The sequence below is a fragment of the Eriocheir sinensis genome, unplaced genomic scaffold (assembly GCF_024679095.1).
Source record: "Eriocheir sinensis breed Jianghai 21 unplaced genomic scaffold, ASM2467909v1 Scaffold11, whole genome shotgun sequence".
NCBI classification, from domain to species: domain Eukaryota; kingdom Metazoa; phylum Arthropoda; class Malacostraca; order Decapoda; family Varunidae; genus Eriocheir; species Eriocheir sinensis.
The window spans coordinates 236306-263469 of NW_026110407.1; the positions used below are offsets into that span (position 1 = coordinate 236306).

Consider the following 27164-nt stretch of genomic DNA (forward strand, 5'->3'; position numbering starts at 1 on the left):
GGAAAGAGTTCAGGTGTACGAGGGCGGGATGGCGATAAATTGAGGGATATAATCATTACCAGGCAAGTAGTTCAGGATGAGATAGATAAGCTTAAGAAGAACAAGTCGCCAGGTCCTGACGGGATATTTCCGAGGGTATTAAAGGAGCTAGGTGATATAATCAGTGATCACCAACCGACATCTTTAAGATGTCGGTAAATACCGGCTATGTGCCGAGCCTATGGAAAGTAGCTAATGTGACGCCGATTTTTAAAAAGGGGGACAGGTCAGTTGCTTCAAACTATCGCCCAATTAGCATAACATCGCTTATAGGGAAGATGTTGGATTCCAAAATATCCAGGAACATACGTCATCATTTAGAGAAACCTACCTTAATTCACGACTCGAAGCATTGGATAACAAACGGTAGGTCATGCCTAACCAATCTCTTGTCCTCTACAATAAAGTATTTGAGGCGGTTGACAGAGATGAAAATTATGATGTAATCTATCTTGATTTTAGTAAAGCGTTTGACAAAGTTCCTCACCAACGACTGTTGCTTAAATTACGGGCTCACGGAGTAGAGGGTAAAGTTTTGAACTGGGTCAAGGCGTGGCTTAGGAAGCAAAGAGTGCAAATCAATGGTAAAAGTTCTGACTGGGGATGTGTTACGAGTGGGGTCCCACAAGGTTCGGTATTAGGTCCACTTTTGTTTATTATTTATATCAATGACTTAGACACAGGAATTAGAAGTGATGTTAGTAAATTTGCAGATGATACCAAGATCGGTAGAGTAATTGAGTCGGATCAGGACGCTAGTATTCTCCAAGGTGAACTCAACAGATTATATGACTGGGCGGATAAATGGCAGATGGAGTTCAATGTAGGGAAGTGCAGTATTCTGAGTGTAGGTAGGAACAATCCCTCACATAACTATTGCTTAAATGACACTCTCATAAGTAGGTCTGGGTGCGAGAGGGATTTAGGGGTCTTAGTGAGCTCTGATCTCCGTCCAAGGGCACAATGCATTTAAGCTAGAGATCGAGCGTATTGGGTACTGGGATTTATTTCAAGGAGCGTAAGCAACAGAAGCCCCGAAGTCTTCCTCAAACTATATTTAGCATTAGTTAGACCTCATCTTGACTATGTGGTTCAGTTCTGGTCACCCTACTATAGAATGGATATCAAAATTTTAGAATCGGTGCAGAGGAGGATGACTAAGATGATTCAGTGGTTGAGAAACTTGCCACACGAGGAAAGACTCAAACAGTTAAACTTGCATTCTCTAGAAAGGCGAAGGGTGTGGAGACATGATCGAGGTTTATAAATGGATGAAGGGCTTAATAAGGGAGACATTCATAAGGTTTTGTTGGTAAGAGAACCGGGTAGGACACGAAGTAACGGGTTTAAACTGATAAATTCAGATTCAACAGGGACATAGGCAAAATTGGTTTACTAATAGGGTGGTGGATGAGTGAATAGGCTTAGCAGTCATGTGGTGAGTGCCAATACAATTGTCACATTAAAAATAGACTAGATAAATTCATGGACAGCGATATTAGGTGGGGTTAGATACACGGGAGCTAGGTCAAAGGAGCTGCCTCGTACAGGCTCACCGGCCTCTTGCAGACTCCTGCGTTCTTATGTTCTTATGGGAGCAGGGGCGGTGCCACCAACGGATAGCGCTGGCTGGTTGCAACGGACGGAGGAGTTGGGAGGGGTGGAGCTGCTCGCGCACGAGGGCAGGAGGAGGTGGAAGGGGGTCTTCAGAGCACGAGGGGTCGGCGTAGGTGGGGTTGATGATGGCCTGCCGGGGAAGGTGCCTGCACAGGAGGGACGGCAGCTTGCTGGGCCGGCGTATCTGGAAGAGATTGCCCACCACCTGCTGCGCTGCGTCCGAGAACACTCGGCTCGACGTCCGACTTGAGTGCGTTGCGATAATCCGCCCGGAAGCCCTCCAAGAGGCCCACCATCATCTCCCGTGTGATGAGGAGACAGCCGGGAGGGGCGGCAGTGGGAGTTGCTGTAGTGAGGGGGCGGGACTGGCGACTGGCGTTGGGCTCTGGGGGAGCTGGGAGTTGGGCCGGCGGAGGCGGTGACAGATGGCGTGGAGTAAGGGGAGGGAAGCTCTCCTCGTAATGGAGGTGGTGGGGTGTAAGAGATGGCTGGTGGGACGTCTTGTCTTGTTGGAGCAGCCGTGACGCTGGGGCTGCTGGGCGCCCCAGCGGAATGTGCCGAGAGGAGCAGGGCGATGAGTGACGACCCAGCGCTGTTGGACAGTGCGCTGTTTGTCGACCAGCTCTCGCCTGTTGACGCAGGCCCGATTCCAGGCATGGTGTTCGCCCTGGCAATTCGGGCATCTGCTGGTGATGGTCTGGCCAGTATTTTACTTTGACAGGCACCGCCCGTGTCGTGACTGGCAGAGCATATGCCGCAGACCGGGGACGGCTGCACCTGGCCCGGTGGTGGCCGAACTGTTGGCAATTGTAGCACCTGAGGGGCGCGTGTAGAAGGTCCCCAGCTCCCCAGGTCCAACGAGCCCGCGGCCCCGCGACAGTGACAAATACCTGGCGCGTCGGTCCGTCCCGTAGTGCAGCGCACTGCCTCCAACACGCGTGGATGGCGCAACAGTGGCCTGAGGGGCATGGCAACAGGGTATGCCAGCAGCACGCCCTTGGTGTTCGCCCTGGGGCCACCTCAGCCGCACAGGGACGCCGGATACCTCCTCACCGCGAGCAGGGTGTTGTGCTGGGCACTTGAGGAGAGGCGTCGCCCAGCTGCTGCTCCAGTGCCTCGGCGAGGTCGAGGGTCGTTTCGAAGCCGACAGTCGCCGGAATGAGCAGCTTCGGCAGCGAAGCGGGCTGAGCAGCAGCAGGGGCGTTCATAGTCCGAGGTGGCGGGGCAGAGGTGACTGGGGGCGAGAGGGGTGCTGAGGGGGCAGCGAGGTAGAAGCGCCGGCGGACAAGGCAGAATCATCCAGGAAGGAGCGACGTTGCTCTTGAGCCTGCCGTCTGCCAGCCGTCATCACCCGCAGGGTTGTTGATGGGGGCGCGTGGGGTGAAGGAGCAGTCTCCTCGTCGAGGACATTTACGAAAACCTCTGACTCAGATGAAGATGTCGCTTGACCTGACTCAGAGTCCTCCATTCGATCATGAACTCTCCGCGACTTACACGCCCGAGAAGCAGTGGGTTCGGCGGACACAACATAAGGCAAGCACTCATTCTATGAGGCCGCTGACGAAGAGGAGGAGCAGCGGCCACGCTTATGCTTGACGTCACGGCCGGAGGCGGAGTGAGGAGCAGCGGAGCAACCGGGGCTAGAGTTAGAGCCAGCAGGGGAGGCCGGTAGAGTCGGAGTCAGAGTCAGCGGGGCCGTCAGGGCGAGAGTCAGAGTCAGGGGCTGCAGGGCAGGAGTCAGAGTCAGCGAGGGAGGGCTGGCGCCGAGGACAGACTCAGAGGCAGCAGGGATAGGAACAGCGGGATCGGGGTCAGAGCCAGAGACAGAAGAGGAGTGCTGAGAAGCGGTGGGAAAGAGGGGGTGGGAAGCAGCACCACGAGCGGGCGGAGGAGAGGTAGGAGAGCGGGAACGGGAGGCCGCACCGCGACCGGGCGGAGGAGAGGGAGGAGAGCGGGAACGGGAAACACCACCACGAGCGGGCGGATGGGAGGGAGATGAGCGGGTAGCAACAGTACCAGCAGGCGGGGGGGGCGTACTTACGCCGGTGTTTCTGCTTTCAGATGACGAAGAAGCACAAGCAGTAAACCTAAGAACCCTTAAAACAAGACCGCCCCCAACGGGAACACAGCTAGCTAAGGGTGAGGGGTGAGGGCTGGATACCAGTGACCTACAACGAACGGGTGGCTAAATAGTCTTCAGACTGGGCCCGTCGTTGCCCCTTACGGGTCTTTGTCACCTATCAGAGTCCCTTACGGCCACCCCACAATTTCCTATAACCAGCCCTCTGAGGGCCCCCTTCGTGGACGTGCCCTACGCTGGCACTCCTTCAGGGTTCGGCGTCGGAAAAGAGCGGGGGTCTCTAATTGGCAGCTGTAGCACTGGTCTTAATACCAAAACAGGTAGAGCACAGGCAGTGCGTGTGTACACGTACACGTACGGAGGTACAAGGCAGGAGCAGTAGTGTGCTGGAGGGTGGCGCGAGGTGGAGGGCACAGCGTGGTGTGCAGCGCGGGCAGCTTATCACCGGGCGAGCGGCCGGCCAGCGTGCGCGGGTAGACAGAGCACGGTGAAAGGCGGCGGCACTACCGAGCGGCGAGGCTTGACTTGTACTGGAGCTAGCGGGGCAGACGTCTTGTCAGGGCGAAAGCAGCAGGTCCAATGCCGGGTCGGTTCGGTAGGGATTTACCCCCTAAAAAGGGGGAACGGGCCTTTGTCCATGGACGGCCCGTCGTAGGGAACCTGCCGCTGGCGTGCGGCGGTGGGGAAGCCCGTCGCCGCCACAGCCACGGGTAGAAGCCGGCGAGCAGCGACGGAGGCACGGCCTCCGAGCAGGCGCTCAGGAGCAGCCCGTAACTGAGCCGAGCGAGCAACTCAGCAGTCTACAGGTGGCCCAGAGGCCGGGAGAGTTGCTCGCTCGACGAGTGCTGGCGGTCCACTGTATGCCCGGTCTTTTTCTTCTTCTTTGTGGGATTTACCCTGTGGGGAACGGGCCTTTGTCATTGACGGCCCGTCGGGGGGAACCTGCCGCTGGCGTGCGGCGGGTGTGGAAAGCCCGCCGCCGCCACAGCCACGGGTAGAAGCAGGCGAGCAGCGACGGAGGCACGGGCCCTCCGAGCAGGCGCTCAGGAGCAGCCTGTAGCTTAGCCGAGCGAGCAACCAGCAGTCTATAGGTAGCCCAGAGGCCGGGAGAGTTGCTCGCCTGACGAGTGCTGGCGGTCCACTGTGTATGCTGGGTCACCCGGATTCCCCTTTATACCGGCGCCGCTTACTCGGGATCGCGGGGACGCGAGGCGGCACGCGCAACTCTCCAGGCCTCTGGCCACCTATAGACTGCTGAGTTGCTCGCTCGGATCAGCTACGGCTCCTGAGCGCCTGATCGAGGGCCCGTGCCTCCGTCGCTGCTCGCCGGCTTGTACCCGTGGCTGTGGCGGCGGCGGAGGCTTCCCACACCCGCCGCCCGCCAGCGGCGGGTTCCCCCCTGCGACGGGCCGTCAATGGACAAAGGCCTGTTCCCCTTTAGGGTAAACTCAAAAAAAAGCAAAAAGCACTCTCCAGTGGACTGCCAGAGCACCTCGAGCGAGCAACTCCAGGCCTCTTGGCCACCTATAGACTGCTGAGTTGCTCGCTCGGGGCAGCTACGGGATGCTCCTGAGCGCTTGCTCGGAGGGCCCGTGCCTCCGTCGCTGCTCGCTGGCTTCTACCCGTGGCTGTGGCGGCGGCGGAGGCTTTCCCCACACCCGCCGCACGCCAGCGGCGGGTTCCCCCCTGCGACGGGCCGTCAATGGACAAAGTAGTAGAGGAGCATATGTCACAAAATCTCACCTCGTGGGATTTTTAATGAAGGGAAGGAGTGACTACCTGGAATACATTGGTAATATGGTCTACTACAACGTACTACCAGGTGTTTTGCCGAAAAATATGGCAGAGGCTCTCTGTGACGTCATCAATCCAAGATGGTCGTCACTATGCATATGCCCTTAGATTTTCATCAATAACTCATTTTAGAGTTAACCTAGGAAAAAAAATCATCAATAATGATTTATTCAAAATAAAAAAAAAAATAAAAAAAGTATAGGTGTTTTATTTTCCTAAATTCAACAGTTTACGAATTATACCCATTTTTTTTTCCCCACTGTATACATTTTATTTCCCCTTGCATTTCCATTAATTAATAGCTGCCATCAGCATTATCATATGAAAAATGTGATTCAAAAATATTTTGTTCGCCCTATAATTAAAAACATAGCACACAACAGCTTTTTTTTTTTTTTTTTACAATCATCTCCTACAGTGTTGTCATATATGGCTACAATCAGCGGATAAGACAACATTTGTCTCCTGTCATTCATATACAAGTACTTATTGTGTCTCCAGAAATATAAGATATAAATGTGTTCCATGCTCATAATTGTTTTTCGGGATATATTACTAACTGTGGATGTCTTTCTCATTACAGATTGTGAAACAAAACGATTAGGAAGCAGAGAAATCGAAAGAAATCACAAGAGAGCAAAATAGTATAATATGCTAGGGAGAGGATTTCTTGGATCGTTGAAATTAAAACATATTTAAAATTTTATTTCTTGTTGGATAAATATCCTTTGCTTTGAACATGTTCAATGTGTGTACTTTTTAAGTACTATCGGAAGGAAGTGTTTGACCTGTGATGTACATTTATATTGCTTTTTTCATGAACTCTTTTCCAAAATGTCAAAGCGTCCACATATTGAAAGTGTTCTAAAAGTAGACCTACCATCATCAGCTAAACGAGCAAAGCTGTACACAAATTTTACTTACTGCATCTTATGTCAGCAAAAAAAGCAAACTCCCTTGGTGATTCCAAAGAACTTTGAGAAAGTATTACAATGTGTACGTAAACGAGCAAATTGGAAAGATGTAAAATATGTGACTATTAGTAGCCGTTTAGGGACTATCACACCTGAAGAACTGAAAGGTGGAAATGCATCATGGCATTCAGACTGCTACAAAGAATGTACTCACAAAGCTAGCATGGATCGAAGTAAAAGGATGTATGAAAAACTAAAATTAGAAGTACCACCTTCCTCTAGCCAGCAAGATGAAGACAGGAGCTACACAACAAGGTTACAAACCCCAAAGCATGACAGAAGTAAGTGCATTTTTTGCAATGAAGAAGGAACACGAAGAAACAGATTATACACGATTGCAACTGATTTAGCAGGAACTCGCTTGAAAGAAGCCGTTGCTTTATCTAGCAATGAAATAATAAAAATTCGTCTGAGTGATTGCACAGATCCAGGAGACGCTCATGCAAAGGACATTGCATATCACAAGCAGTGTTGGAATGTACATGTTGTGAATGTGCTGCGACCGAAATATAGTCCTGGTAAGAGGATGGAACAAAATTGTGTTTCAACTGAAGCTGCTAACGTGGAGTTTTTGTCTTCACTGAGTGAATTCTTCCAAGAGGGCAATGTGACAACAATGGGAAAAATAGAAGAGCATTACAGAAGAATTGCATCCGACCATGGACTGAATGAAGCACAAATGAAAACTAGAAAGCAGATCAAAACTCTTTTAGAGGAAGAATTGGAGAGTGTTGGTATTGTATTCAGTAATCCCAAACGGGTAAGGGAACCACAACGAGTTTCACTGAAAGCAGCAACAGACATTGTAATATCTACTGCAGAAGAATCATATCAAGATACTGAGAAGAACATGGGAATCCTTCTTCAAGCTGCTAGGATTCTAAGGAGAGCTGTATTGATTAATGAAAACTGGGAATGCACTGGAAGCTTCGAGGCAATCGATGTAGCTAAAGTTGTTCCTAAAGAGGTCAGTTGTTTTTTCAAGTGGTGCAGTCAAGGACAGATGGATATGGAAATTACTTCAGCAAAGCAAGATTTTACAGGCCTGAAGAAAGCTCACAGATTGTCACAGTTTTTTATTTATGAAATGCTATCAAAGCGTCAAGCTGCTAATGTGAATTGTATAAGTAAACGCCATACCCGTGAAATGCCATTACAGGTTGCAGGGACTAATAATGCATGCAAGCACTCGCAGTAGATTTTTAATTCAGTTTCTGCACAGTATTGGAGCTTCCATTGATTATGGCAGAGTTCTTCGCTTGGAAACCAAGATAGCAACATAAGTAATGAAATCCATGGATGAATATGGAGGAGCTTATGTTCCATCACAATTGGTGAAGGGGAGATTTGTTTACTGTGCAGCAGATAATATTGATTTCTAGAAGATACCCATATGGTAAAGGTACATTGCATGGCACAGTTATGGTGGTGTATCAAGGAAAAGAAGATTCTGATGCCTCCACTGCTATCAAAATATCAGGGCAGTCTTCACTTCGGTCACTAAGGAACCTTCCTCCTTCCTTGTCTGAGGTTATTCCATGCGCAATTCCTAAAGGATGCAGACCAGAGAATCCCATAATCAACCACAACAAAAATATTGTAGAGAAAAATATCTTAGAATCCTACAGGGAAGAGGATATAGTTTGGATGATGGCATCAATCCTACCAGTGACTAGTAATCCAGATGTCATAGAAGAGGTGTTCATGAATGCAAGTTCTGATGCTTTACATGAAACCAAAAGTGACGATGAAATCAAATCAACTGCTAAATCCAACAAAACTGTTCCAACTTGGTCAGCCTATAACTCAGTTCTGAATGAAGCAAAGAAAGAAACTAGAGTTTGTGTGTTACCACTTATAGAAACGAGTCCAACTAACACAAGCGTACAACTCACTTTCATGAAGAAGCTAGAAAAAATTACATCGTATGTGACTCCCGAGGCCAAAACAGTTGTTTCACTGGATCTAGGCTTATACAAACCTGTACTAAAGCTAGCTATGGCCAACAAAGAACTATCAAAGAACTGGATTCTTAGACCAGGTGAATTGCATATTATAATGGCAATGCTTCGAGCAATAGGTTCCTTTCTAGATGGAACAGGCCTTGATTCTATCCCATCCTCACTATATGATGACAGTACTGTAGCGAACATACTAGCTGGGAAGTGTGTAAGAAGAGCCATTGAAGCACATAATATATCACTAAGACTTGCCCTTTTCAAATGCTACATTGATGAATTTTACAAACTGCATTCACAAATTAAAGAGAAGTTAGAGCCTGAACTTAAGAAACTGGTTGATGCTTTGCAAGGAAAGAATTCCAATGAAGCTCGATCTATGCACAATAATATTGCTAAGATCTTGACAGATTTGAATATGCTAGCTAAAATGAAAGCATTCAACACTAAAGAATCTGAAGAAAAACCAACATTCAGAGTAGCTCTCCAATATATCCAAATGGTGGACACAATGCTTATTTTCATTAGGTCTGTTCGAACTGCAAACTGGGAGTTACATCTGGCAGCACTAGAAGAGTTTGTGAAGTATTTTTTTGCCCTTGATTTGACAAACTACTCGAGTATGATAGCTTGGTACATAGCAGATATGAAGCAACTAGAAAGTAAGCATCCAGATCTGTGGAATGAATTCAAAAGAGGAAACTGGGTTGTGCACAATTCGAAAATGTCTTTTTGTGCTTTAGGAGCAGACGAAGCTCTTGAGCATGAAAACAGGGCAATGAAAGTACTCGGTGGTTTGGTGAATATAACACAAAAAAAGCAGGCTTTGATGCGATTCTTTCTGACCTCTCCTGAATTGTCAAGGCTTACTTCAGAAGCAAAGAGTATGTTTGGTATCACAGAGTATGAACGATCAAATCATCATCATCTAACACCATCCAAAGCAAAACAACAACAGCAAGACTTTGCTCACCTGTACAATAGTCTCACTACGTCTACTAACCCAGTGACATATTATGGAAATGAGCTCATCAATATTCATACAAAGTATGTCTTTGATAAAGGTATTGAAAAAGACACATCAGAAATGACAAATAAAGGATGTCAGATGTACACCAGCTTCAAGAAAAATTGGATTGAATCAGACGGTTGTAGTTTAGGGACCCAATGAAAAAGAACGACTTCATCTCTGTAAAAGTGCACGCAAAACTGTAAAACAAAAGTTTCAGACACCATTGTCCATAAAGGCTGATCGTGCACTTTCACACGCCTGCTAGTTGCGTCACGAAGCCGCCCTGACATAGATCTAAGCAATTGCATTAGCAAGTATGAATTCTCTGCAGTACCTCTTCAATGTTCAACTTGGATGGAACAGTGATTTTACCTGGAAACAAGAGTAACTTAATGAAGATTCTGAAGAGCAACAGTCGGTGTACCCTAAAGATGAAACATAAATTCTTTCTCCTGATGCTGCAGATAAACCAATAGTGTCAAATCAAACCAGATCCAGATCATATACTGTCGCTGTGCTTGATGGAATGGCAGAATTACAAAACTGAAAAGACACCAAATATGAAGACATGCCATGATTTAGCTATTGAATTTTGCAGCAAATTAGATTCCACTTTGAAAAGTATGATGAGACTCACTTAGTTTTTGACACCTACCTTGAAAATTCACTCAAAACTCCATGCGGAGGAAAAGAGCTGGAAAAACAACACCTGTGATGTTTAAGATAACTGATAGCACTAACATTACAAACATTAGTATATGAGAACCCTTTTATCCCATTCTAAAACTAAAGATGAGTTAACAGCATATCTCTCAGATAAGGCAATAGTTTTTGCACAGAAGATGAAAAGAAATCTGGTAGCTAGTTGGAGAAATGAAGCAAAGACAGCAGAGGAAAAGGATGTAACAGCTTTGAAGAGTACCCACGAGGAGGCAGATACGAAAATAATTCTTCATTGCCTTTATGCCTCGCATCATGGTGCCACTACTCTCCATATTTTTTCACCGGACACTGATGTTTTTATACTTTCAATCTGGTGGTCAGGAATGTTCCCATCTGATACAATGTTTGTGACAGGTGTTGACCAAATAGAAGAATGATAGATGTCAACCGTGTGTCTTCTTGCTTGGGCTCAGAGAAGATAATGGCATTATTGGGTCTCCACGCACTGTCCGGATGTGACGTTACTGGGTGTTTAGCGAAAGGCAAAGCATCTTTCTGGAAGGCCTTCGAGACTTCAGATGCAGATGCCCTTGCTTCTCTTGGAAAACTTGGATGCCCAGAAGAGTTTACAAAGGATGATGAGCACTTGATCGAGAAATTTATTTGTCAGGTCTATCTGCCGGGACCAAAGATTTCTGACATCGGTGAACCTGTTGGTACATGTTTACCAAGAAAGACAAACAAAATGAAAACCTACTCAACAAGAGCAGCTTTAACACCATATATTTCAAGAGCTAATTACTAAGTGTTAGAGTGGAAGCGTGTTGATCGACCACATCCAAATTTACCAGACCCATTGCATTTTGATGGGAAATGACAGGCAAAGTTACACCCCAGTTACATGTCTCCTTCCTTGTGCACCAGACTCGGTCATTCAGCTAGTAAGATGCTCCTGTCTCAAGGGACAATGTGCTGTGAACTGCAAATGTCGTACTCATTCACTGGTATGTACAGAACTGTGCAGGTGTGGTGGCGATGAAAGTTATGCACGAACAATGAAAATGAAAATAAAACCTTCTCATTGAATCTGATGATGAGCTGTAAACATTAAGAAATATATATATATATATATATATATATATATATATATATATATATATATATATATATATATATATATATATATATATATATATATATATATATATATATATATATATATATATATATATATATATATATATATATATATTAACATACGTTTGTTTTAGTTTGATACATACACTCTTGTATGAAAATTGGAAACGCTAAAGTTTTTTTTTTTAGGTATGAAAATTCTTTATATGTTTTATTTTGAATGGTCAACAAATTATGCTTTACCCGTATTTTTTTTATGCTATTCTGTGTTGCACCCATTCACTGGTATGTTCAGAACTGTTTGTGTGCATTAGTGATGAACATCTATTTAAGATCAATTAAAGTAAGGATTAAATCAACCTCAGTGAATCTGATGATGAGCTTTAAAATGCAATCAAGTTGACTTCATAGAATTCCTTTATTTGAGTTACACTGAAATCCTATGTTTAATTCTCATTTGAAATGTGAAAATTTACTCATAAATTGATTTTTATGTTCAACAAATTTCTTTCTGTTAATATATTCCACATGACAACTCTAATGTCAGGTACTAAGGGAAATTCAGTGAGGTGTAGAATATTGTAATGTGGAAAATTTACTAAATTGGTTATAGCTCGTAAACTATAATATATATGAAAAAACTGACTCTATACTATTATGTTTGTTTTTGTATGCCAAACAAATCATTACTGGGGAAATATTTTCATAGAACCACCCCGAAATGAGTTATAGATGAAAATGTGATTGCATCTACATAGCGGCGACCATCTTGGATTGATGACGTCATACAAGGCTTTTGCCACAATTTCAGCCCAAACACCTGACAGTACGTCATATTAGACCATATCAGCAATGTATTCCAGGTAGTCATTCCTTCCTTCATCCAAAATCCCACGAGCTTACATAAGCTCCTCTACTAAAGGCCTGTTCCCCTTTTTAGGGGTAAATCCCCAATTAAAAAAAACACCTCGACAGTGGACCGCCAGCACTCGTCGAGCGGGCAACTCTCCCGGCCTCTGGGCCACCTATAGACTGCTGAGTTGCTCGGCTGCTACGGGCTGCTCCTGAGCGCCTGCTCGGAGGGCCAGTGCCTCCGTCGCTGCTCGCCGGGTTCGACCCGTAGCTGTCGCGGCGGCGGAGGCTTCCCCACACCCGCCGCACGCCAGCGGCGGGTTCCCCCCTGCAACGGGCCGTCAATGGACAAAGGCCCGTTCCCCCTTTTTAGGGGGTAAATCCCACAAAGAAAGAAAAGAAAGCACTCCTCGACAGTGGACCGCCAGTACTCCTCGAGCGAGCAACTCTCCAGGCCTCTTGGCCACCTATAGACTGCTGAGTTGCTCGCTCGGGTCAGCTACGGGCTGCTCCTGAGCGCCTGCTCGGAGGGCCCGTGCCTCCGTCGCTGCTCGCCGGCTTCTACCTGTGGCTGTGGCGGCGGCGGAGGCTTTCCACACCCGCCGCACGCCAGCGGCGGGTTCTCTGCAACGGGCCGTCAATGGACAAAGGCCTGTTCCCCTTTAGGGGTAAACTCAAAAAAAAAAAAAAGCACTCCTCGACAGTGGACCGCCAGCAATCCTCGAGCAAGCAACTCTCCAGGCCTCATGGTCACCTATAGACTGCTGAGTTGCTCGCTCGGGTCAGCTACGGGCTGCTCCTGAGCGCCTGCTCGGAGGGCCCGTGCCTCCGTCGCTGCTCGCCGGCTTCTACCCGTGGCTGTGGCGGCGGCGGAGGCTTCCCCCACACCCGCCGCATGCCAGCGGCGGATTTCCCCCTGCGACGGGCCGTCAATGGACAAAGGCCCGTTCCCCCTTTTTAGGGGGTAAATCCCTAAAAAAAAATGCAGTGGACCGCCAGCACTCCTCGAGCGAGCAACTCTCCAGGCCTCTTGGCCACCTATAGACTGCTGAGTTGCTCGCTCGGGTCAGCTACGCGCTGCTCCTGAGCGCCTGCTCGGAGGGCCCGTGCCTCCGTCGCTGCTCGCCGGCTTCTACCTGTGGCTGTGGCGGCGGCGGAGGCTTCCCCTACACCCGCCGCACGCCAGCGGCGGGTTCCCCCCTGCGACGGGCCGTCAATGGACAAAGGCCCGTTTCCCCTTTTTAGGGGGTAAATCCCTAAAAAAAAAAAAAAATAAATAAAATAAGCGGCAGTGCAGGTCATTCGCGCTGCCGCTTTGACTACGATAGGACGTCTGCCCCGCTTGCTCCGCTCCTAGTCAGTCTCGCACTTGTGCACCTGGCAGCCCGGCTTCCCAGCCCGCCACCTCACTCACTGTCCCGCGCTGCACTCCTGCTTCGCGCTGCCGTGTCAGGTTGCACTGTCTTGTGCACCTGTTCACGTGTCGCTTGTTACACGCAACTGTGTGACTGTTGCTTTTCTTTTCTTTTGTTTTTTGTGTGCTTGAGCCATTAGACCCTGGTGTGGTACGAAGCCGAACCCCGAGGGCATTGCCACTATTGGCACATTGCTGTAGCCCCCTGCTGTTGTAGGCTAGCGGCTCTTTGTTAGGCTAGTTCTGTTTTTGTACTTTTATTTTATTTTGTTTTATATGTCTAGCTGTGGTTCAGCCTTCGGGCTGTCTCGTTGTTAGATGCCATCTGACAAACGTGACCGCCCTGTCAGCGATTCGGAAGTTCCGACTCCTGGTCGCCCTTGATGAACAGCTCCGCCTTGAGTCTGAGAGCGAGTGCGATGAGGCGATTCTGCCCTGCCCCCTCGTCTGATGATGAGTGGGTGGTGGTGGAGGGGAGACGTCGACGCCGCTCTCGGCTGACTCCCGCTGCCGCCGCTGCTCGACCCTCTGCTTCGTCCACCGCTACCGCTGCTACCATGACCGCCACCGCTGCTGCCACGCCCGCTTCCTCTGACTCCTCGGCTGCCTCCTTGTTCCACGGTGAGAGCCAGGCGCCCCCACACCGCGCCGCTACCTCTGCTGCCTCTGCCTCGCCCGGCACCGCTTCTATCTCCAATGCCGCTCCTGCTGCTTCCCTCCCTGCCACGCCCGGCATTGCTCCTCCATCACACCCCGAGTCTGCTGCTTCCGGCCCTTCGACCCCCAAAGTCCTGGTTCCTCCGACGGCGGGGTTCGATACGGCTCTCGACCTTGCCAAGGCCCTAGAGGAGCAGCTTGGCACCCGCTTGCAGCTCCGTTTTTTTAGAGTCGGGGAGCGTGCTTGCCACCCCGCCGTCGGAAGCCGTGCTCCACTCCCTCCTGGCCGTTACCTCGGTCCAGGGCAAGCCTGTCGCCCTGCGACAGGTTGGCGAGGCCACCACCAAGGGCGTGGTGACTGCGTATCCCGTGGCAATGCCCCTGAAAGCCCTCCTTCGCCACCCAGACGTCCTCACTGCAGACAGGTGCCTGACACGGGACGGGCTCGCCACCAGACAGGTGCTGATCACCCTGAAGGGGCCACTCCCGGGCTCCCTCGACCTGGGGAGCTGGGGGGTATTCTACACCCGCCCCTTCAACAAGGAGCCTCTCAGATGCTACCGCTGCCAACAATTCGGGCACCACCGCTCCCGATGCAACCGCCCCGCTGTGTGCGGCATGTGCTCCGGGCCGCACATGACAGAGGGGTGCTTGGAAAAATACAAGGCCGGGGAGGAGGTGCAAGCAGCTTGTCCGAACTGCAAGCTGCACCACCACGCCTGGATCCGCCGCTGCCCCACACGGAGGACTATAGTCGAGCGCGGCATTCGGAGGCAGGTGGAATGGCAGGCCGCCCACAACCCGTCTCGCCCTGCTTGGACCCGACAGTCCCGCTCCCGCTCCCGCCCCCGCCACGTGCAAGCCCCTCCTGCTCCAGCAACGCTCGCCTCCGAGGAACACTTCCCCAGCCTCCTTCCGCCACGCGCCACCCGAGCCACTACCCCGAACCCAGCGGCACCACATGCCCCGCACCCTCGTGCGGACGCCATCAAACCCTCCACCTCAACTCCTGCCTCACAACCCCCTCCTGCCTCCACCTCGGGCCCTCCGCAGTGGCAACACCGCGCTCCCACACCGCCACCCCCGCCCAAGGCACAGCGCAAACACCGACGACGCAGCTGTCAGTCCCCGCTACGTCCGCAGGCTCCACCCCCAGGGTCAGTGCTCGTCACCAAGGACGCGCTGGAGGGAATGCTCACAAGCTTTGCTTTGGCCCTCACAACTCTACTACAGATGACGCCGGACAAGGCAGCGATAGCGGTAATTACGAGGGCGACCGTGGCGGAGCACTTTCATACAACTGCAGCTCCAGCACCGACAGCATCTCAGGAAATCCGGAGCCCCGCCTCTCTTCCCGCCGAGCCCATGCCGACCGTTATCCCCCTCCCTCACCAGGAGGCTGTGATGGACACAGACGCACCCGAGGCTCCCGAGTCCAGAGCTCACCACCGGGTCAGACAGCAGTCACCTTCGCCATCGGCCGCTCCCCACCACGGTCGCACGTCCCGGTGCGCACAGTCCCACCGCACTCCCGCATCCCACAGCCCAAGCGGAAGGTGGAGCAGAGGCGCCGCGGCCCTGCGCCCACCCTCGCGACGGCCCCCGTGTCCACCCCGGCTGCGTCCGCGAGGGGCGGCCGCTGAGCGTCCTCCAGTGGAACGTCTGTGGCGTGCGGAGGAAGGTCCACCTCCTGCGGACTGCGCTCGGCAACGGCGGCTTCGATGTCGTCCTCCTGCAGGAAACACTCCTGGGTGAGGGCCAGTCGGTGCGGTTTAAGGGCTACAGGGCCTTCTACCTCCCTGCCATTGTCGGTGCGGCGCGTGGGTGTGGCATTCTAGTCAGGGATGCACTTCCCTGCACTAGGTTGACTCATCCCGTGCCATGCGGTGACGGCGTGGAGGTGCTGGCAGTACGGGTGGCCTTGCCGAGCGCGACCATAGAGGTTTACTGTGTTTACAGTGGCCAGGCTGCGGTTGCAGACTTCACCGAACTTTTCTCACTCGCCGCCGATGAGCCCACCTTCATCAGCGGCGACTTTAACGCCCACCACGAGAGGTGGGGGAGCCGCCAGAACAACCGTGTCGGCCGCCACATCGCAGCAACGTTGGCGGACCAGCCGACTGTCACGGTGCTCAACACGGGGGAGCCCACTCACGTCCGCGGGGGGGTGCTGGACCTCTCCCTGGTGTCGCAGCCTCTTGCTGTCTGCGCGACGTGGGCCCTGCATGACAGCCTGGCCAGCGACCACTTTGCCACTATCACCACCCTACCTGTGGCCCCGCCTGTGCCTCCGCAGCGGCCGGCACGCTGGAATTTGAGCAGGGCTGACTGGCCTAGGTTCCGCGCGGCGGTTGCCTGTCATCTGGCGACCACCGACAGGCCTGACGACTTAGAGGGGGCGGCGGTCCGCCTGATTGAAATGTTCCGCAGTGCAGCTGACGAGGCCATCCCCACCACCAGACCTGCGAAGCGGAAGTATAAGGACCGGTGGTACTACAATGCGGACATAAAAGAGGCCAACCACCGAGTCAATCAGGCGCGTAAACTCAACAGGCGTCACAACACCGACGCCACGAGGGGCCTCCTCAGGGCGGCCATCCGCCAGGCTAAGGTGACTGCTGAGAGGGTGCAAGAGGAGCACTGGCTATCCTGGTGCGACACCATTGACGCCGGTGTCTCCACTGCTGTGCTCTGACGGAAGCTCCGAGCGGTTGCACGAGGGACCAGGCCTAGGCCACCGCTTCACCCGCAGCCTCAAGTCGAGGCCGGGAGACTGCTTACCACCTTTGTTTCCTGGCCTCGTCTCCCAGGCTGCCTCCGGCCACCAGGGAGCTACAGAGGGAAGCCTACGCTGCCAGGATCGAGGCATTCACGGCAGCTTGTAGGGAGGACCACGCTGCCGACGCCCCCATCCGCGTGGAGGAGCTTGTGCGAGCCATCCCCAGGAAAGACACTGCCCCTGGAGAGGATGCCATACCATACACGTTCCTTCGGAACGCTGGGACGGAGATGCAGCATGAAATAACAGCTCTTTTCAACAAGTCATACCTCGGTGCCCTTCCCGCGGCGTGGAAAACAGCCACCATTGTCCCTATCACCAAGGGCGTAGATGGCCAACACCGCCCCATCTCCCTTCTCAGCTGCCTGGGGAAGACGATGGAAAGGGTCATCCTCTCGCCTCCTCTGGACCATGGGCCCTCTGCACCACCATCTGTTTGCCTTCCGGCAAGGCAGGGGGACACGGGACTGCGTCTCTACCCTCCTGTCAACCATCCTCGATAGGGCGGCGGTAGTCCTGTTCCTCGACCTAGAAAAGCCTTTGAGCTGGCATCGGCGCCTGCCATTCTCTCGATCCTGGCGGAGAAAGGTGTCCGGGGCCGCCTTTAGCCTGGATAGGCACTACCTCATGGGTCGACAGGCCGCAGTGCGGTATCAGGATGTACTTCTGCTGTTGAGAACCTAGAAAACGGTACGCCACAGGGTGGAGTGCTGAGCCCCGTTCTCTTTAACCTGCTAGTCGAGAAACTGGCGGCCCTCCCGACCAACAGGTATTGCAAAGTGCTGTGCTATGCTGATGACGTGGCCATGGTGGCTACGGGACCAAATCCTGAGGGCCAGCGTCGCCTACTTCTCCGCCGTCTCGCAGAGGCTTGTGCTTCCTCGGCCTCGTCGTCAAATGGGAAAAGACCAAGGCAATGCTGTTCCGGCAGAGGCGTCCCCTGATCCTCTCCTGCTTGGCGGCGAGCCGTTACCGTGGGTGTCTCATATAAGTACCTGGTATGACCGTCGACTCACGGCTGTCGTTTGTGCTTACATCGCCTCTCTCAGTGCGAGGGTGAAGAGCCGCACCAACATGATGCGCGCCCTGGCACGGACGGAGGGCGGTGCGAGCGGCAGGGTGCTAAGGCGCTTTTATGTCCAGGCGGTGCGGTCCTGTGTGGACTATGGGTCGCCATGCCTCCTCACCGTTAGCACCGCTGCACTCGAGCCGCTTGAGGTGGCTCCAGAACGCGGCACTCCGCCACATTCTCGGGCCCTGCACTGACAAAATGCGTGTGCCTCAAAGCGGAGGCCTGATTGCCCTCCATCTCCACCAGGCTCAACCAGCTTTCCATCAGCCACCTTATTAAGCTGCTCCGTCTCAGGGCACACGCCATCTCCTCCGCAACCCGGAAGGGCTGCCTGCACCATAGCTTATTTTTGCCCTCTGACGAGGCTCTCGTGAGACTCGTCACAACATGTGAGCCCCCGAGATGAGCCCCCCCGATAAGCCGTCGCCACATCAGTGGACCGCCAGCACTCGTCGAGCGAGCAACTCTCCCGGCCTCTGGGCCACCTATAGACTGCTGAGTTGCTCGCTCGGCTCAGCTACGGGCTGCTCCTGAGCACCTGCTCGGAGGGCCCGTGCCTCCGTCGCTGCTCGCCGGCTTCTACCCGTGGCTGTGGCGGCGGCGGAGGCTTCCCCACACCCGCCGCACGCCAGCGGCGGGTTCCCCCCTGCGACGGGCCGTCGTATGACAAAGGCCCGTTCCCCCTTTTTAGGGGGTAAATCCCACAACAACAACAACAACGATCGGCGGGTATTCGCTCTCCGAGCCCACAGCATCAGCGCAAGTCCACACCCCCACAACTCACTCTCGACATGTCTGGAGGCGGCAATGTAGGAAACGTGAAGGCGAAGTCAAAGGCCCGCTCCAGCCGTGCTGGCCTGCAGTTCCCCGTGGGCAGGATCCACCGTCTCCTGAGGAAGGGCAACTATGCCTTAGCGCGTGGGCGCTGGCGCCCCGTGTACCTGGCGGCCGTCATGGAGTACCTGGCCGCCGAGGTGCCTGAGCTGGCCGGCAACGCAGCCCGCGACAAGAAGACCCGCATCATTCCCCGCAACCTGAAGCTGGCCTTACGCAACTACGATGAGCTCAAAAAGATACTATCCTGCTTAAACATTTCCCAGTGAGTTGTGCTGCCTAAAATCCAGGCGGTGCTACTGCCCAAGAAGACCTAGAAGAAGTAATCGCCCTCGGCCTTACAGGGACGACAACAGTACAGTTTAATCCGGCTCCCTTGGGAGCCACACCTTTCCAAAAGAGAGTTCTGGACACCCTCAAGTACATAGTGCCATTCCTAGGTCAATTATTGCTGATATTACTAGGAAGAAGACCTCAGTCATGACAACAACAACAACAATTAACAACCCCCACGTCTGGCAGGCTTCCCACAGTTAGTTTGTTTGTTTTCTTCACAGCAGGTAAGGGACTCCTCTGCTGACAACGACGACAACAACAACCCACAAAACATAACATAACAAAAAAAAAAAAAACCGCACAACAGAACCGGGAGGTCGGTCGTGGAGACGATGATGGCCGTCGCAGATCAGACGCGGCGCTGCCCTGCCGAGATGAAGTAGGTAGGTAGGTAGTAGCTGGGTGGGCTCCGACCTGCCCGTCGTCATCACTGCTGTGGCCTGTGGAGTAGGTCCGGAATGAGAAAAATGAATCCGTCAGTCAATCAATCAATCAGTCAGTCAGTCACTGACGTCATGTATGATCCCCTGCCTCACCCGAGAAAGCATGCATCGGTTTGTACCTTCACCTTCACCTTCACACGCACACACAGCCATCATCACGGTATAGTTTAACCCAACCTAAACATCCTGTCTCACACGCAGGTGCTAGGTGGCGAGGTAGACCCTGAGGAGAAGAAGAAAACGTTTGGGAGGGTAAGCTAAACTAAGTGCAAAAGCACCAGGGCCAGCCAGCCAGCCAGCCAGCACAGACACTACGATACAGGAGTCTCGCGCTAGCTAATAAGAATTAGAATTACAATTAGAATAACACACACACACACACACACACAAAAAAAAAAAAAAAAAAAGGTGACCCACGCACATAGCTCCGCCGTAGGTTCCCCTAGCGGACGGGGAACCCCACTAGTTGCTCTTCTGCTGTAACTAAAAGCCATTGCTAAGGAGTGATTTTTTAGTTCCTTTATAAAGATCTTTAGCATATTCTTTGGCCAGTATGTGGGTAGAGTTTATTACATTGTATGATTCTCTCTTGATTATATCTTTGAAGTCTTTTGCTACCATAAACCATACAGGAGCAGTATATTCACACATAGGTGTTACGGGAGTTATGAATAGAGATCTTATAAGATTGTTCTACTTCGGTAATCATTACGCTTTTAACTCTGAACTTTTTAGACTTTTTTGAGGTAAATTCTTAGAATAAAAGCCTTAACAAGCAATTACTTCCCTCTATACCTCTCACATACAATAATGAAAATATATCTGTTCTGGTTGTAGGTATTAGAATATTTCAGTAACTATGAAAGAGTTGATAAAAGCGCTATTAGATTTCATTTTTCCTCCCATATGCACAGGATGTAAAAACAAACTTGTTCAAGGATAATTATTTATTTGTACCATTTACTTGCGTAACAGATAATCCTATTACCAATCGTTTTGTAGATACAGCTAATATTACCTATGGTCTTGCATTAAAAAAAAAAAAATTGGGGAGGTATTAGGAGTTGAGTATGGCAATATTTTTGTATTAACATCCAGCTATTTCAGTGATAGATGGAATAATACTTATTCCATTGCACAGGCAAATATTGCTGGAAAGACACTATAATCCAAGTGATTATTTTCGCTAAAGGACTTTCAGAATCACTAAAAAGAGACAGTCATCTAACATATGTAAAAAGAAATCGCAATACCCATCACAAGCAACCCCCAAAAAAGGAAAGCTAACACGCATTATAAACCTCAACACACTAAGAACCACACTCCCACAACAAATCTAACTACCCAGTTTGCTTGCAAAAAAAAAACGATCTAGCTCCCTAACTAGCTTTTTTGCTAGTTAGCTAGTTAGTTAGTTAGTTTGTTTCTTTGTTTGTTTGTTTGTTTGTTTGTTTGCTAGTTAGCTTGTTATTTTGTTTGTTTGCTAGCTAGCTACCTTGTTAGTTAGTTAGTTAGTTTGTTTGTTTGTTTGTTTGTTTGTTTGTTTGTTTGTTTGCTTGTTTGTTAGGTAGTTAGTTAGTTAGTTAGTTTGTTTGTTTGTTTGTTTGCTAGCTAGCTTGTTTGATTGCTTGCTAGCTAGCTAGTGAGTTTGTTTGTTTGTTTGTTTGCTTGCTAGCTAGCTAGCCATTTTGTTTGTTTGCTTGCTAGCTAGCTAGTGAGTTTGTTTGCTAGCTAGCTAGCTAGTTAGTGAGTTTGCTTGTTTGTTTATTTGTTTGTTTGTTTGTGTATTAGTTAGCTAGCTAGCTAGCTTGTTTGTGTGTATCTTTGCTAACAAGTTTGTTTGTTTGTTTGTTTGTTTGTTGCTAGCTAGCTTTAGTGTGTGTTGCCAGCTAGCTTGATTGTTTGTTTGTTTGTTGGTCGGTCGATTTGTTGGTTTCTTCCTTTTCTAGCTCGTTCGTTCAACTGAGTTAGTTAGTTTGTTTGTTTGTTTGTTTGTTTGTTTGCTTGCTTGCTCGCTAGCTAGCTAGCTAGTTTGTCTTTTAGTTTGTTAGCTAGCTAGTTTTGTGTTTGTCTGTTAGCTAGCCCGTTCGCTTTAATTGGCAGGCAGGCAGGCAGGCACACCTATTTACATGCCGGCACATCTACTTTCACAGAAACGTATTTGCAGCTTTTTAGTCATCCACCTGTCTACTGTTGGGCATGTAGACGCTTGCCCAGGGTTCCGGCGGGCTATTCGGTGGCGGGGCTGGTTCAACGTATCTGAAAAAGCGGGTCCAGTAAGAGAGGGCGCAACGTTATGATGAGGACGACAACGAGAAACAAGAAGAAGAAGAAGAAGAAGAAGAAGAAGGAGGAGGAGGAGGAGGAGGAGGAGGAGGAGGGAGAGGCCGGGAGATTCCCACTTCCTCAGCCTTTCCCTTTCAAGTTCGCTCTGAGCCTGTCCCTCACCCTCTAACCCTACCCTTGCTTTCCTATACACTTCTGCACATTCCAAGAGACAATAGAAGGAGTGGATCAAGAAGGGGAGGCTTCTTTCTCTCTGTCTATATAATTGCCGTCTTTCTCATTATTGCTCTCTTTCTCTTTTTCTCCTCCTTTTTTTCTTTCTCTTTCTTTCTTAACCTTTCTATGTCATTCTTCCTCTCTTTCTTTTCCTCTTCCCGTCCAGACGTCGCTTTGTTTTGTCTATATATTTTCCAATATAGTTCTCTCTCTCTCTCTCTCTCTCTCTCTCTCTCTCTCTCTCTCTCTCTCTCTCTCTCTCTCTCTCTCTTTTCATAGATATCCTGTTACTGATTTTACAAAGAATAGACAGGGACAGGGGAAATTATGTCAAAATGATGTTTCTGTAAGAACTGACACAAACAAATTGGAGCTTACTAGTGTCAAATGAGGTGGATGGGGAGCAGTGGGCGGAGGTGTGAACCATCATTAGGCAGGTTGGAGGGAGGGAGGGAGGGAGGAAACAGAAAGAAAGAAAGAAAGAAAGAAAGAAAGAAAGCAAGAAAGAAAATATAACTGAAGTAAAAAGTTTGCTACTATTCTCTTAGTGAATAAGAATGTGGACCTCAAAGGGGTCCGGGGTGGGTGGGTTAGGTCGGGCTCGCTCAGGCAGCGGCATTAACCACCGAAGCCGTACAGGGTGCGGCCCTGGCGATTGAGGGCGTACACCACGTCCATGGCGGTGACGGTCTTGCGCTTGGCGTGCTCAGTGTAGGTGACGGCATCCCTGATGACTTTCTCCAGGAACACCTTGAGCACACCACGGGTCTCTTCGTAGATAAGCCCGGAGATGCGCTTCACACCGCCACGGCGCGCCAGATGACGGATGGCCGGCTTGGTGATGCCCTGGATGTTGTCCCGAAGAACCTTGCGGTGACGCTTGGCGGCTCCCTTTCCGAGTCCCTTGCCTCCCATGCCGCGGCCAGTCATGGTTCAGGTGGATAGCTCAACAGTGGAGTGAGTGTTGGGTTGGTGGTTGGTTGGTTGGTGGGTTTTTGAGGGTTGTTAGCCCTCGCGGGCTATGTGCCATAGGCTGGCCCGCCTCTCTCTTTGATCTCTCTAAGCCACGGACGCGTTACGCCCAAAAACGCCAGAGCCCCACCCAGCACGGCCCCAACGGTCAGCGCGCAGCGTACTATGAGCGACCGACAAAACCCCACTCCAGGTCCCAAGGATTGAAAGGTGTGAATATTTGAAATTAAGGAAGTCAGAGGGCGACAGTGGTTTGTACGTATATTTGGCAGAGTGGATGGTATGAGAAGTACTCCGTATAGCGGAGGGACCTTTAGATGGGGTCCAGCCCTGATAGTCGGAGGGAGGCGAGCGGAACGGAGGGGATTCTATGAGGGTAAAAGGTGGCACAGTAGGATAGCAGGAGGAAGAGACCTTTGTACAGCAAAGGCATCATTTATTTAAAAGTGGGTCATTCGAACCACGCAAGTAAAGTGGGAGGTAGTAGAAACATACTTTTTTGGTGGGGTCCAGCCACAGGAGGTGAGCGGAATGGAGGGGATTGCATGAGACCGAAAGGTTGAACAGTAAGTGACAGTTGGAAGAGTCCTTTGTATAGCAAAGGGATCATTTGTTTAAAGTGGGTCATTCGAACCACGCAAGTATAGTCGAAGGTGTTGGAGAAAAAAAAAAAAAAATAAAAAAAAAAAAAATAATAATAATAATAATAATAATAATAATAATAAAAAATAAATAAAAAAATAAATAAATAAATAAATAAATTAAAAATAAAATATAAATAAATAAAAAATATTAATAATAATTAAAATAAATAATTAAATAAAAAAAAAATATTAATATTAATAATAATAATAATAATAATAATAATAATAATAATAATAATAATAAAAATAGATAAATAAATAGAAAAATAAATAAATAAAATAATAAAATAAATAAATAAAATATAAATAAATAAATAAATAAATAAATAAAAATAAATAAATAGCCACCACAGCCACGGGTAGAAACCGGCAAGCAGCGACGGAGGAACGGGCCCTCCGAGCACCCGCTCAGGAGTAGCCCGCTCGTGTGGGCAAGAAATGCAAGCTCGTTGCGGGAAGCCTCCGCCGCCGCCACAGCCACGGGTAACAGCCGGCGAGCAGCGACGGAGGCACGGGCTCTCTGGGCAGGCGCCCAGCAGACACCCGTAGCGGTGCACGGGCGAGCAGCCGACCGGTCGACTTGACTGCCGCGGTGGGGCCCTAAGCGAGGATAACCAGGCGGGTCAACCACGCCGCCGCAGAAGGACCCCCCAGCCGCTCGCCCGAGGAGTGCTGGCGTTCCACTGCCGCTCATTCTTCTTCTTCTTCTCTCGATTTACCCCCTAAAAAGGGGGAACGGGCCTTTGTCCGTGGACGGCCCGTCACAGAGGGGAACCCGCCGCGGGCGTGCGGCGGGTGGGGGAACCCTTCCGTCGCCGCCACAGCCACGGGTAGGAGCCGGCGAGCAGCGACGGAAGAACGGGCCCTCCGAGCTCCGGCTCAGGAGCAGCCCTCTCATGTGGGCGAGCAATGCAAGCTCGTTGCGGGACGCCTCCGCCGCCGCCACAGCCACGGGTAACAGCCGGCGAGCAGCGACGGAGGCACGGGCTCTCTAGGCAGGCGCCCAGCAGACACCCTTAGCGTTGCACGGGCGAACAGCCGACCGGTCGACTTGACTGCCGCGGTGGGGCCCTAAGCGAGGATAACCAGGCGGGTCAACCACGCCGCCGCAGAAGGACCCCCCAGCTGCTCGCCCGAGGATTGCTAGCGTTCCACTGACTGCCGCTCATTCTTCTTCTTCTTCTTCTCTAGATTTACCCCCTAAAAAGGGGGAACGGGCCTTTGTCTGTGGACGGCCCGTCGCAGAGGGGAACCTGCCGCGGGCGTGCGGCGGGTGGGGGAACCCTTCCGTCGCCGCCACAGCCACGGGTATAAGCCGGCGACCAGCGACGGAGGAACGGGCCCTCCGAGCTCCGGCTCAGGAGCAGCCCGCTCGTGTGGGCGAGCAATGCAAGCTCGTTGCGGGACGCCTCCGCCGCCGCCACAGCCACGGGTAACAGCCGGCGAGCAGCGACGGAGGCACGGGCTCTCTGGGCAGGCGCCCAGCAGACACCCTTAGCGTTGCACGGGCGAGCAGCCGACCGGTCGACTTGACTGCTGCGGTGGGGCCCTAAGCGAGGATAACCAGGCGGGTCAACCACGCCGCCGCAGAAGGACCCCCCAGCTGCTCGCCCGAGGAGTGTTGGCGTTCCACTGACTGCCGCTCATCTTCTTCTTCTTCTTCTTCAGATTTACCCCCTAAAAATGGGGAACGGGCCTTTGTCCGTGGACGGCCCGTCGCAGAAGGGAACCCGCCGCGGGCGTGCGGCGGGTGGGGGAACCCCTCCGTCGCCGCCACAGCCACGGGTAGAAGCCGGCGGGCAGCGACGGAGGAACGGGCCCTCCGAGCTCCGGCTCAGTTGCGGGACGCCTCCGCCGCCGCCACAGCCACGGGTAACAGCCGGCGAACAGCGACGGAGGCATGGGCTCTCTGGGCAGGCGCCCAAAAGACACCCGTAGCGGTGCACGGGCGAGCAGCCGACCGGTCGACTTGACTGCCGCGGTGGGGCCCTAAGCGAGGATAACCAGGCGGGTCAACCACGCCGCCGCAGAAGGACCCCCCAGCTGCTCGCCCGAGGAGTGCTGGCGTTCCACTGACTGCCGCTCATTCTTCTTCTTCTTCTTCTCCAGATTTACCCCCTAAAAAGGGGGAACGGGCCTTTGTCCGTGGACGGCCCGTCGCAGAGGGGAACCCGCCGCGGGCGTGCGGCGGGTGGGGGAACCCTTCCGTCGTGCGGCGGGTGGGGGAACCCTTCCGTCGCCGCCACAGCCACGGGTAGAAGCCGGCGGGCAGCGACGGAGGAACGGGCCCTCCGAGCTCCGGCTCAGGAGCAGCCCGCTCGTGTGGGCGAGCAATGCAAGCTCGTTGCGGGACGCCTCCGCCGCCGCCACAGCCACGGGTAACAGCCGGCGAGCAGCGACGGAGGCACGGGCTCTCTGGGCAGGCGCCCAGCAGACACCCGTAGCGGTGCACGGGCGAGCAGCCGACCGCTCGACTTGACTGCCGCGGTGGGGCCCTAAGCGAGGATAACCAGGCGGGTCAACCACGCCGCCGCAGAAGGACCCCCCAGCTGCTCGCCCGAGGAGTGCTGGCGTTCCACTGACTGCCGCTCATTTTGTTTCGTTTCTATGATTTACCCCCTAAAAAGGGGGAACGGGCCTTTGTCCGTGGACGGCCCGTCACAGAGGGAACCCGCCGCGGGCGTGCGGCGGGTGGAACCTTCCGTCGCCGCCACTGCCACGGGTAGAAGCCGGCGGGCAGCGACGGAGGAACGGGCCCTCCGAGCTCCGGCTCAGGAGCAGCCCGCTCGTGTGGGCGAGCAATGCAAGCTCGTTGCGGGACGCCTCCGCCGCCGCCACAGCCACGGGTAACAGCCGGCGAGCAGCGACGGAGGCACGGGCACGGGCTCTCCCAGCAGACACCCGTAGCGGTGCACGGGCGAGCAGCCGACCGGTCGACTTGACTGCCGCGGTGGGGCCCTAAGCGAGGATAACCAGGCTGGTCAACCACGCCGCCGCAGAAGGACCCCCCAGCTGCTCGCCCGAGGAGTGCTGGCGTTCCACATTCTTCTTCTTCTCTCGATTCACCCCCTAAAAAGGGGGAACGGGCCTTTGTCACGGTGGACGGCCCGTCGCAGAGGGGAACCCGCCGCGGGCGTGCGGCGGGTGGGGGAGCCCTTCCGTCGCCGCCTCAGCCACGGGTATAAACCGTGGGGCAGCGACGGAGGAACGGGCCCTCCGAGCTCCGGCTCAGGAGCAGCCCGCTCGTGTGGGCGAGCAATGCAAGCTCGTTGCGGAACGCCTCCGCCGCCGCCACAGCCACGGGTAACAGCCGGCGAGCAGCGACGGAGGCACGGGCTCTCTGGGCAGGCGCCCAGCAGACACCCGTAGCGGGGCACGGGCGAGC

General features: G+C 52.1%; 3 protein-coding genes across 3 annotated transcripts; 1 reads left to right on the plus strand and 2 right to left on the minus strand.

Annotated features, from left to right (window-relative positions):
- Positions 1-1745: 1745 nt before the first annotated feature.
- Positions 1746-6623, minus strand: LOC126989214 (uncharacterized). The gene is made up of 4 exons (XM_050847822.1): positions 6597-6623; positions 4089-4239; positions 2710-2890; positions 1746-2472 (listed from the first exon to the last, which is right to left on the minus strand). The coding sequence occupies exons 1-4, from the start codon at positions 6621-6623 to the stop codon at positions 1746-1748; spliced, it is 1086 nt and encodes a 361-aa protein (XP_050703779.1).
- Positions 6624-18839: 12216 nt separating this feature from the next.
- Positions 18840-19151, plus strand: LOC126989210 (histone H2A-beta, sperm-like). Its single transcript, XM_050847815.1, has one exon. The coding sequence runs from the start codon at positions 18840-18842 to the stop codon at positions 19149-19151; it is 312 nt and encodes a 103-aa protein (XP_050703772.1).
- Positions 19152-22705: 3554 nt separating this feature from the next.
- Positions 22706-23093, minus strand: LOC126989211 (histone H4-like). The gene has a single exon (XM_050847816.1). It carries the CDS (start codon positions 23091-23093, stop codon positions 22782-22784), a length of 312 nt encoding a protein of 103 aa, XP_050703773.1. The 3' UTR covers positions 22706-22781.
- Between the last annotated feature and the right edge of the window lie 4071 nt (positions 23094-27164).